Source organism: Suricata suricatta, chromosome 12 (genome assembly GCF_006229205.1).
Source record: "Suricata suricatta isolate VVHF042 chromosome 12, meerkat_22Aug2017_6uvM2_HiC, whole genome shotgun sequence".
Lineage (NCBI taxonomy): Eukaryota > Metazoa > Chordata > Mammalia > Carnivora > Herpestidae > Suricata > Suricata suricatta.
In genome coordinates this window covers 78,052,104-78,062,274 of record NC_043711.1, presented here as the reverse complement: position 1 = coordinate 78,062,274, position 10,171 = coordinate 78,052,104, and the positions used below count along the sequence as shown (strand labels likewise).

Here is a 10,171-nt window from a genome sequence, read left to right as displayed (position 1 = left end):
CCCTGACCGCCCTCTCTCGCAGGCTACGCGCGCAGCTGCAGCAGCGCGTCCCCGCGCGGGTTCGCGCCCAGCCCTGGCTCGCAGCAGAGCAGCTACGGGAGCGGCCTCGGCTCAGGCCTCGGCAGCTACGGGGCACCAGGCGTGGCTGGCCTCGGCGTGCCCGGGTCCCCTAGCTTCCTCAATGGCTCCACGGCCACCTCCCCCTTCGCCAGTGAGTGTTCCCTGCCCGGGGAGCTGCATGGGGCTCAGCCCTGCCCCCTCCCAGCCCTAGCGGGGTGGGGGGCTTCCGGCGACTGTCTCACCACGGTCCACCCTTGGCCTTGCCCTTGTGAGCCAAGCCAGCCGTTTCTGCGTGTGACCTGCTTCTGCTGTGGGACGCCTGCCCCTCGAGCCCACCCCTTGGCTGCACATCCCAGGCCCTGGGGCCGGGGCAGTTCTCGCACCTTTATTCCTTTCGGATTCCAGTTGCACACATCGCTTCTAGCCCTCCCCTCCTCTTGAAGGGACTTTACCGGGGCGGGGAGGGGGGTGTGGTACTGACATCCAGATGAAACCCGGGGGACGGACCGCCGCTTTTCCATCTTATCCCGCGATTTTGGGAGGAGGCTGGCGCCCCCTGCCGGAGATCCTCGGGAACTAATGGCTCAACCAAAATGGGCTTCTAGCCGTCTGTCCCCCGTGGTCTAAGATACAGGGGTCAGAGGAGGGAAGTTGTGGTTCCCTGCAATCCCGTTGGGAAGAACAGGTGAATCGTGTGGTCAGACGGATACAGGGTTTGAAATCCCAAATCAGGAACTCTCTGACATTCAACAGGTTACTTCATTTCTTTCAACTTACTTCCTCTCTGTAAAATGGGATCAGTATCGCCCCTGCCTAGGGTCTGTTCTCAGATCCGAATGTGCCACGTGCATAATGTGCCCAGACACAATTTAGAAAGAGTGTATGATTTCCCATCCTGGGTACTGGTCTTTCGGGCTGTGAGTTTGAGCCTGACTCTCCTGGTGGCCTGGGCTCAGCTTCTGGGACCCGAAGCCCTGTGTGTGTGTGTTTACACATGGCATGAACCTCTGCTGTCCCTACTAAGACCCCTGTCTCTCCCGGCCCTCTGCTCAGGCCAGGCTCCACCTCTCCCACTTCCTTCAGATCTGCGACAGTATTCTTACAAACTCTCTGGGTGCCCTTTGAATTTTAGATTGGTGGAATCCGGAGCACCTGCCCTTCCTCTCCACTATACTTACAGTTCAGTCAGCAGTGGGGAACACACAGCCCCCATGGGCAGAAGCCACCCCATAGGGGGTTCCCCCCATTCAGCCAGAAGATGAAGAATTCTAGAGCCGCTTAACCCCTGCTTCCAGTATTAGCTCGGGACACCCTGGACTTGCCTAAGGGTGGGTCCCATCTCGTGACCAATGCTAACCCATGTCCCCCTCCACTCCCAGTGGCATGTGGCACAGCTCTGGGGGGTATCATTCTCATTGGGTTTGCCAGAACATGCCTAGAATGACATCCAGAACTGTCCCAGCCAGAGGGTCTGGGGCTGCCTGCTTGGGCTCCCCCTTGGTCTTCTGCTTTGGCCACCAGCAACTCCCAGTTTGACCCACAGATCCCAGTACTACCCAAACCACAATATGTGGCTGTAAGCGCCCAGCCTTGAGAAAACGTTCGTCTCAGGCCCCCCATGGAGCTCCATGGGCCTCATCAGCCAGCAGTGAGCATTGTCTTAAGGAGATGGTGATCCCCGAAGCTGAGGACCTTTGGAACAGGGGCAGCTGTTGAAGGCATCACTTTATCAAAAGGGGAGAGGGGGTGTGCTCAGATGCCACAGGCAGCCTTCTTAAGCTATGGGCTTCTTTCAGGAAGCCCCCACCCCCACCCCACGCCAGCCACTTGGACAACACTCAAATCACAGCCTTACTGATGTTCAGAAGAGAGAGGCAGGGAGTTGGGTTCAGATGGGGATGTAGAGAAGGATACCAGCGATGAGCCCCCAGGAGAGGAGGCTGCAGAAAAGAGGGACAGGCAAAGCCTGTGTGCGGGAGGCTCCCAGGCTATTCCCGGGTGAACAGGCCTCAGCCCTGGACGGTCTGGAGGTTGAGAACCAGAAGATCCAAGGATGTGGATCTCGGTGTTTTTGTTTAAAATTTACTGGTTGGGGGAGGGGGATATAGGAGGCCCAGGCCTGAGATGACCAGGACTTGCCTTAAGTCAAAAGAGAACAAAGTGTCTCGTGGGGGCAGGAAGAGGGGTTGGTAAGGAAAACATATGTGTAGAGAAAGTCAGTTTAAACTGTGAGCTGAGTTCCTGGGCAGAGGGGCCTTGTAACAGGACCCTGTGTGTACCCCTAAACCTCATCCCTGACCACTTTCCCCAGCTCTGTTGTGAACCTTGACCTTTGTCTCTAACCTTGGTACCCCAAAGTCCATGAATGTTTCTCAGCATCTCAGAATCCCAGTGGCTTTCAGCAGGAACCCCAACCCATTCTATTCCATCTCTTCCTCATCATTCATCTTTGGGGCACTCTCAATATTTGGTTTTGTCAAGTGTGCTGGTTTTGCTTTTATTTTGACCTAGTCTGGCCCTGTCATTTACAGCCCCAAAGAAGGGGTCTCTAGAACACCCAGAGAGGCGAGTGCTAGCCCAGGACCCCAGACCTGCCTTCAGACCCTGCCCCATACTGGTCTCCCCAAGACCCTCACAGCCCCCCAGTAAGGTTTGAGCCTGGTGCCTGGGTCAGCAGCCCATGTGGGGCCCACTGCCCATGCCAGGGCCCCCAGCCGAGCTGCTCACTCTGGTGCTATCTCCCTGTTGTGTCTCCCACCGCCTTCCCTGCTGCACCTGCCCCTCCCTGCCCCGCCCCGGAGTCATGCCCTCTAGCCCCCCACTGGCCGCTGCCTCCTCCATGTCCCTCCCGGCCGCTGCCCCCACCACCAGCGTCTTCTCCTTCTCGCCTGTCAACATGATCTCCGCTGTCAAACAGAGGAGCGCCTTCGCCCCCGTGCTGCGCCCACCCAGCTCCCCGTCCCAGGCCTGCCCCAGAGCCCACGGAGAGGGGCTTCCAGGTGGGTAGTCCATGCTGTCCCACTGTGGCCTGGTGGAGCAGCAGGGGACGGGGGGGCTTCGGGGCCCACTCCATCCACATCTCACCAGAACCCCATGGTGATTGGCCAGTTTTTTCCTGGAAGGTGTAGAGAACAGAACCCTGCAGGGGTCCCGGGAGGCATCCCACTTCCTTGGGTCTCGAAGGAGGTGGTCACCACTCTGAATACTGTCAGTTGGCCACATAGCCAATGAGAAGAGTCCAATCTCAGTTGGAAAGGTCTGGAAACCACTCCTGTCAGCCCCTGGTTGAGCCCAGAACCAAGGCCCAGCACTCAGCGAGGGAGAAACCCTCCCACAGGCTGCAAGCCTTTGACCTGCACTTCCCAGTGTCCATGAGAAGGTAGCACACACCACTGTGAGAAACTGAGTCACTGGTGGGATGGGAGGGGACTAACCTTAAATACAGTTTGGCCCAGCTTCCCCTCCCCCATTTTACAAATGTAGAATTGAGACTATGTCACCGCTCGCATGTGCCATTAGTGAAGTCATCTGTCATGTATCCATCTCCTTCAAGTCCACAACCAACTTAACAATGCCTGGACCCTAACCAGTAGTATATAGTGAGTCAGGAAGAGTCACATCCCCTAGAATGAGATGACCTTTAGCATAGGCTCATTAGATAATGCTCTAGGATGATTTCAAAGGGCACAGTCATTTTTTTTTTTTGCCTTGCTCCCAAGTTTCAAATAATTTTTCTTTTTTTAAGTTTATTTTGGGAGAGAGAGCATGCACAAAGTGGGGAGGGGCAGAAAGAGGAGAGAAGAATCTCAAGCAGGCTCTGCGCTGATAGCATGGAGCCAGACTCAGGGCTCGAACTCACGAACCATGAGATCATAACCCGAGCTGAAGTCAAGAGTTGGACGCATAACCAACTGAGCCACCCATGCGCCTCTAGATGATTTTTCTTAACCTAAGTGTGTCTGGAGCTTAAAATGTGAGGGTTGGGGAGCAGAGGGCCACTGATGTCTCCTAACAGCAGAGAGAACATGGAGGCAATGGTTTAGGTAGGGGCGAGGGTGACAGAAGTGATGAGTTTTGTGGGCGTATGGAAGGAAGACCTGCTGCTGCCACGTTAGGGGTCAGTAGTCCAGGAGGCTGGCCTCTTTCCTGAGCTGGCATTCTGTCTCCTCACCTTGATGCAGGCCCTCTGCAGGAAGCAGGGCTGGGAAGAGGAGCCCAGAGTCCTTTCTTTTGATTGAGGAAGTTAGGCAAGCAGGGGTTTAGGCCTGTCTGCAGTGCTGACCCCAGGCCAGGACTAGGAGCCACCAAATCCCTCCAAGGCTCCCCATAGCTCTGTCCTCAGAAAGTGCTGATGTCCTTACATGCTGTCCTCTGCCCAGAGGCGGACAGGCAGATAAGGCTCCCAGGCCACACAGAGGTTACAGTTCTTCTCTTTGCTTACGGCAGACCAGCCTTTTGAAGATTCCGACAAGTTCCACTCTTCAGCCCGGGGGCTTCAAGGCCTGGCCTACTCCTAATCACGGTAGGTCTCTGGCTCGGTCTTTCTTCCTCTTCTGGCCCTGGATGGACTCTGTCCAAAAGACTTGAGCAAGGACTCAAGGGGACCTGGGGTCCGAGTCTCCCTCTCTAGGGCTCATCTAGACAGCTGTCAGGGCCACACAGCCTCACCCCAGTGGCCGAATCTGAACATATGGAGAGATGTGGTTTCTGGTCCCCTGGCAGCCAGCCTTTTTCCAGGACCTTCTTCTCTCCCTCTCCCCATCAGGTCTGCAGGGGTTGCCCCCACCGATCCCGGACTGGAGGTCCCTCTGGGATTCACGCTCATGTCCTGGATGGCTGCACAGACAGATGCAGAACCAGGGCTTCGGGCAGATGTCAACCCAGGGGCCGGAACAGGCCTCCCTGTGCTTCAGGCCTCCCTGTGCTTCAGGCCTCCAGCCCCACAGACTTCTCTCACCTCCCCTTCTTGGGGTCAGTTGAAGCCCTAGCACTGTGCTGATGCTTTTGGCAGGAGAGCATCCTGAGGCACTGGAATGCTGGGCCTTACTGGGTCAGTTCCTCTGGAAGAGATGGACCTTGTGCAGACCAGACCGTCAGGTGGCAGGAGCAGGGGTGGGGACTGTGGGAAAGAGGACAGCTCAGGGAGAGGTACTGTTTGTGTCTGACCCATCACAACTGGCCCAGCATCCCATCTCGGGGGCAAAGGGTGGTGCCCGGCAGCCTCAGGAGGCCTGCCCAGGCTCCCGTGGAGCTCACAATGGCTGCCTGCCCCCATGGCTGCCCCCTTTGAGGCCTGCACATTCATGCTTGCCACATTACAAATCCCACTGGGGGTTTTCAGCGTGGAGGGTGCAGAGGAGGGAGTGCCAAGCCCCCTGAATTATGGGTCTTCCTCGCAGCGGCTATCTCGTGGGCTCTGTCTGGCCCCACACGCACATGACTCTGCTGGCCTCCTAGCACCATGGAATGGGCCTAGCGACCACCAACCTCATATTCTGCTCTGCTGAGGTTGGAGAAAACAGAACAATAAACACAGATGCAGGTGGCCGCCCAACTTCTCTTGCCTGCTTCCTTGGTGTGGGTCTGCTTTTCTCAGTGGTTCTGCAGCTCTCCTGGGCCCCTCCCCCCAACCAGGCCCCTCCCCCCCAACCATGCCCCTGTGCAGCCTTCTTGAACCTTGGGCTTTTTGAACAGCCCGAGTTCAACTGAGCAACCCATGTCTGCTCTCAGCTATTGCTGGTGGGGGTGGTGGGCAGGCTAACAGACCTGAGGTGTTAGGACATGGGCTCCACCCCAAAAGCTTAGGCAAGGAGCATGGTCCGGACCTGCGAAGACTCAGTACCCCGCACTGTTTGGCCAGGACTGAGGTGCAGATTGTCAGAGGGCTTCCTGGGAATCAGAACAGAGCAACCCAAACACTGTTCAGTTGTACCCAGATCAGAAATGAGATGCATTCTGAATGGAGGGGGCAGGGCCTCATGGGGGCGGGGCAGGGTAGGGCAGCTTTTGGTCCTCAGGTTGCCTATTTGAGCAAGTCCCAACCACCCCCTTCCCCAAGCCTAGGCCCCCTTGGCTCTCCAATCTCAGAGTTTGGGAGAAGGGATAGTAAAGTGGGAAGATTCCCAGGCTCATTTACCTCTCCTAGGATGAATTCCCACCATTCCCTGAGATGTGTCCCCTAGATCCCAAAGGTCTAGCTGTCTGACGCTATCTAGATCCCAGCATCCAGCTCCAGGCCTCAGGCTTTACTCTCTTAATGGTTGTACTTCTTGGCTCTGGCCTCTGGAAAGTCTGCCCTTCCCCAGCCCATGGGGCCATGCCCTGCAATCTTCTGGACAAACACTTGCCAAAGCAGATGGGGTGCCCATGGCATTCAGAGACCTTCACTCCCTTCTCTTGTATCTTGGCCAATACCTGGGATTCATCTCATCTGGGGCCCATGACAGGGGTAGCTCTCTGGGCATCTCCATGCTCACCTGGCCTCCCCCTCCCTTCCTGCTCCCAGCCCGTGTTGCAGAACCCCAAAGCCTGCCAGCCCACCCCTGCAGTTCCAGCTGCCCCAGGCCCTCGCAGGCTGGACACCTGCAGAACTGTAATCTGCACTGGATGAGGGCGGTAGCTGGATAGTGGCCACACTCCGGTTCTCTGGTTGATGAAAATGATGTGTGTTTTCTGTCCTCAGAGATCTCAACACTGCGCTCAGGCCACCATCCAAATCAAACACTGCCCTCTCCCTCATCTGCGGAAGGCAGTTCTAAATCAATGATGCTTTTTGCCTTGGACTGAATTGTGTCCTTCCAAAATTCATACACTGAAGCCCTCCTTCCATGTGATGTATTTGTAGGTAGGGCCTTTAAGGAGGTGATTAAGGTTAAATAAAGTTATAAGAGGGGGGCCCCACCCGGATAGAACTGGGGTCCTTGTATGAAGAGGAAGAGACTCCGGAACTCTCTCTCCACCAAGTGAGGACACAATAAGGTATCCATCTATAAGCCACAAAGAGAGTCCTCACCAGGTACTAAATCAACTGACACCTTTATCTGAGACTTTGAACTTGCAGACCTATGAGAAAATATATTTGCGTTGTTTAAGCCACTCAGTCTCTGGTATTCTGTTCTGGCGGCCCCGGCTAATATAATGTTCTTTCCCACATGTCTCAGTTTGGGTTCCTCGAGAAGCAAAACCTGAGACAATTTCTCTGCTGGAGAATTCTGGAAGACAGTGTACAACATACCTCAGAGCTTTCCCACCTAAGTGGCAAAGAATCTGGGATATTGATCTGTTAGCCCTTCTGTGCAATTGCCTGAGGCCTGGTCCCAGGAGATTACCCTTCTGACTCCTCTGGCCTGTCTGCCCGCCTGCATAGAGAAAGCCACCAGTTAGGCTTTTGTTGTAGAATGTTTCGAACAGGTGGAACCAGACTAAGTCCGAAGGGATATGGGCAAACTACCAACAGCCTCTGCTGCTAGCCCTTTAGAGAGGGAGCATCTCCAGAAAGTTCTCTGCCTTCCTGTCACCTGTATTTCCTGGCAGAACCTGGCTGCTGTGTTCTGCATCCTACCTTGGGGATCTGGCAACCTTTGGGTCTGCGTTTAGCTCAGACAGAATCCATTGTGGACAGGCGTCCCTGACTCAAATGAAGCTAAGCAGCAGCTGTGACCAGTCCTATTCCTGACTTCTCTAAAATGCCCTTCTCCCCTCCTGTACCTGTATTGGTAGGGCCCTTCTTCCAGAAAGAAAAATCTCCCAGAAAAAATGGGAAGTGCCATGCACTGGGGAAAAGATAGTCTTTTCCATAAATGACACGGAGTCCATTGGATATTCAAATGAAAAAAAATTAAACTTGACTTCTGCCTCACCCCATACACAAAAATTAATTCTAGGTGGATTCTGGATCCAAATGTGGAAGCTAAAACAATAAAGCTTCATGCCCTTGAAGATGGATTAGAAGACATTGGCCAGAGTAACTTCTAAGGTCTGTTTTCCCACTGCATGATCAACTTTATTTTATTATTATTTTTTAAAGATTTTATTTTTTTAAGGAATCTCTACACCCAATGTGGGGCTCGGACTCACAACCCCAAGATCAAGAGTTGCACACTTTACCAACTGAGCTTGCCAAGGACCCCTGCATGATCAATTTTAGAATGAGGTGAGCACTGAATGTCATTGAGGTGGTTCAAATGGACGTCCAGATATCTTTTCTCTTCCCTAGGATAACTTCTCTAAATAGGAAAAAGATGGAGGGCACCTGGGTGGCTCAGTCAGTTAAGTGTCTGACTCTGGATTTTGGCTCAGGTCATGATCACAGAGTTCATGAGTTCGAGCCCAACGTTGGGCTCCGCTGGGCTCTCCACTGACTGTGCAGAGCCCATTTGGGATTCTCTCTCCCTGCTCACTCTCTCTGTCTTTCAAAATAAATAAATAAACTTTTTTAAAAGTTCATACATCACAGTGTTTTTCCAATGGGCTCTTCACAGTCAATGGTTTTCTGATGCTCTGAGCCCCTAACCTAGAGTGGCCCCCTCCCACCTCCCTATTCACACCTTTTCGCCTATACCTTTGAGCTTCCTTCCTCTGCTACCATTCAGTAGCAGTAATAACATCCAATGGAAGGAAATGAGCCACCTCCTTGAAGCCACCAGGCTTGAAGACTGGTATTCACAAGAAGACCTCCAACATAAGGGTCCTGATGAGTGTGCAGCATTGACCATCCCTGTGGACTCATTCTCCTATCATTTCCTGAACATTCTCCTTCTCTCCACTCTTATTATGAGATTTAAATTTTTTTAAGTAATCTCTACACCCAATGTGGGACTCATCACAACCCCAAGATCAAGAGTCTCATGCCCTTCCAATGGACTCAGCCAGGGACCCTTCAATATGAGATTTTTAATGACCAGAACTTCTTAAACGAATGTAGACTCTTTTCTTTATGGTTGTTTTTTGGTATTTCTGTTTTGTTTTGTTTTAGAGAGAGAGGAACATGAGCGGGGGAGGGGCAGAGGAAGAGAATCTCAAGTAGGCTCCACACTCAGCATGGAGCCCAACTCAGGCCTTGATCCCACGAACTATGAGATCATGATCTGAGCCAAAATCTAGAGTCCTATCCTTGAGGCACATGGTTGACTCAGTAGGTTAAGCATCCAACTCTTGATTTCAGCTCAGGTCATGATCTCATGGTCCATGGGATCGAGCCCTGCACTGTCAGTGCAGGGCCTGCTTGGGATTCTCTCTCCTTCCCTCTCTGCTCCTCCTCACCTCTCAAAATAAATAAACAAACATTTAAAAAAAGAGTTAAACACTCAACCGACTGAGCCACCTAGGTGCCCCCACTTCTTGCAATCTTTTAAGAAATCTACCTACCCCCAAATCAAGAAGATATTTTTGTGTATGGTATGAGCTAGGAGTCAAGTTTAATTATTTTTGTACAGATAGTCAATTGGCTCAGCTCCATTTATTGAAGTGCCAACTTTTACCCACTGCACCATAGTGGCATCTTTATCATGAATCAAATGTCCACATACGTATGGGTCTGTTCTGGATTCTCTACTCTGATCCGCCACTCTTTTTGTTTCTATTTACACCAATACCACACTATCTTCATTATGTTATATTTGTAGTAAATTTTGATATCAAGTATGGCAAATTGTCCAACTTAGTTCTTCATGATTATCTTGGCCACACTTGGTCCTTTGCATTTCCATATTCATGTTATAATCAATTTATTAATTTCTATTTTTAAGAAACCTGAATTTCCCTTGCCATTGCATCTGTAAATTTATAGATCAGTTAATGGAGAATTAATGCTTTTGATATATTGAGTATTTCAATCCATGGATATTGTACATTCCTTAATATATTTCTTTTTTTTTACTAATAAAAAAAATTGTATTTACTTAGAAGCATTGAGAATGTCAACAAAACAGCTGCAACTTTTTTTTTTTGCAATTACAGAGTGGTATTCAGTTAACAGAACAACAATTATTTCGTATAAGCTGCATTAGAGACAACTGAAGACGAAAAAACTACCATCCCCATATAGAACTAATTTGTGCTGTGCACCGACAAGAACCTGCTTTAAATTTCCATGCCAGTTTACAACCCCCAC

General features: G+C 51.9%; 1 protein-coding gene across 2 annotated transcripts in view; it reads left to right on the top strand.

The window, feature by feature from the left end:
- Window positions 1-7,155, top strand: part of EBF4 (EBF family member 4) — a 56,938-nt gene extending 49,783 nt beyond the window's left edge. Inside the window, exons 14-17 of one of the 2 annotated variants that reach the window (XR_003901356.1) lie at window positions 23-211; window positions 2,978-3,059; window positions 4,507-4,582; window positions 4,826-7,155. Coding sequence is in view for 1 of the 2 variants with exons in the window: in XM_029918587.1 (XP_029774447.1) it covers window positions 23-211; window positions 2,862-3,059; window positions 4,507-4,577 (458 nt within the window). In the remaining variant the exon portion in view is untranslated. Of the gene's footprint in view, window positions 1-22; window positions 212-2,861; window positions 3,060-4,506; window positions 4,583-4,825 lie in introns of both variants that reach the window. The other variant, XM_029918587.1, reaches the window with a different exon arrangement.
- The last annotated feature ends 3,016 nt before the right edge of the window (window positions 7,156-10,171 follow it).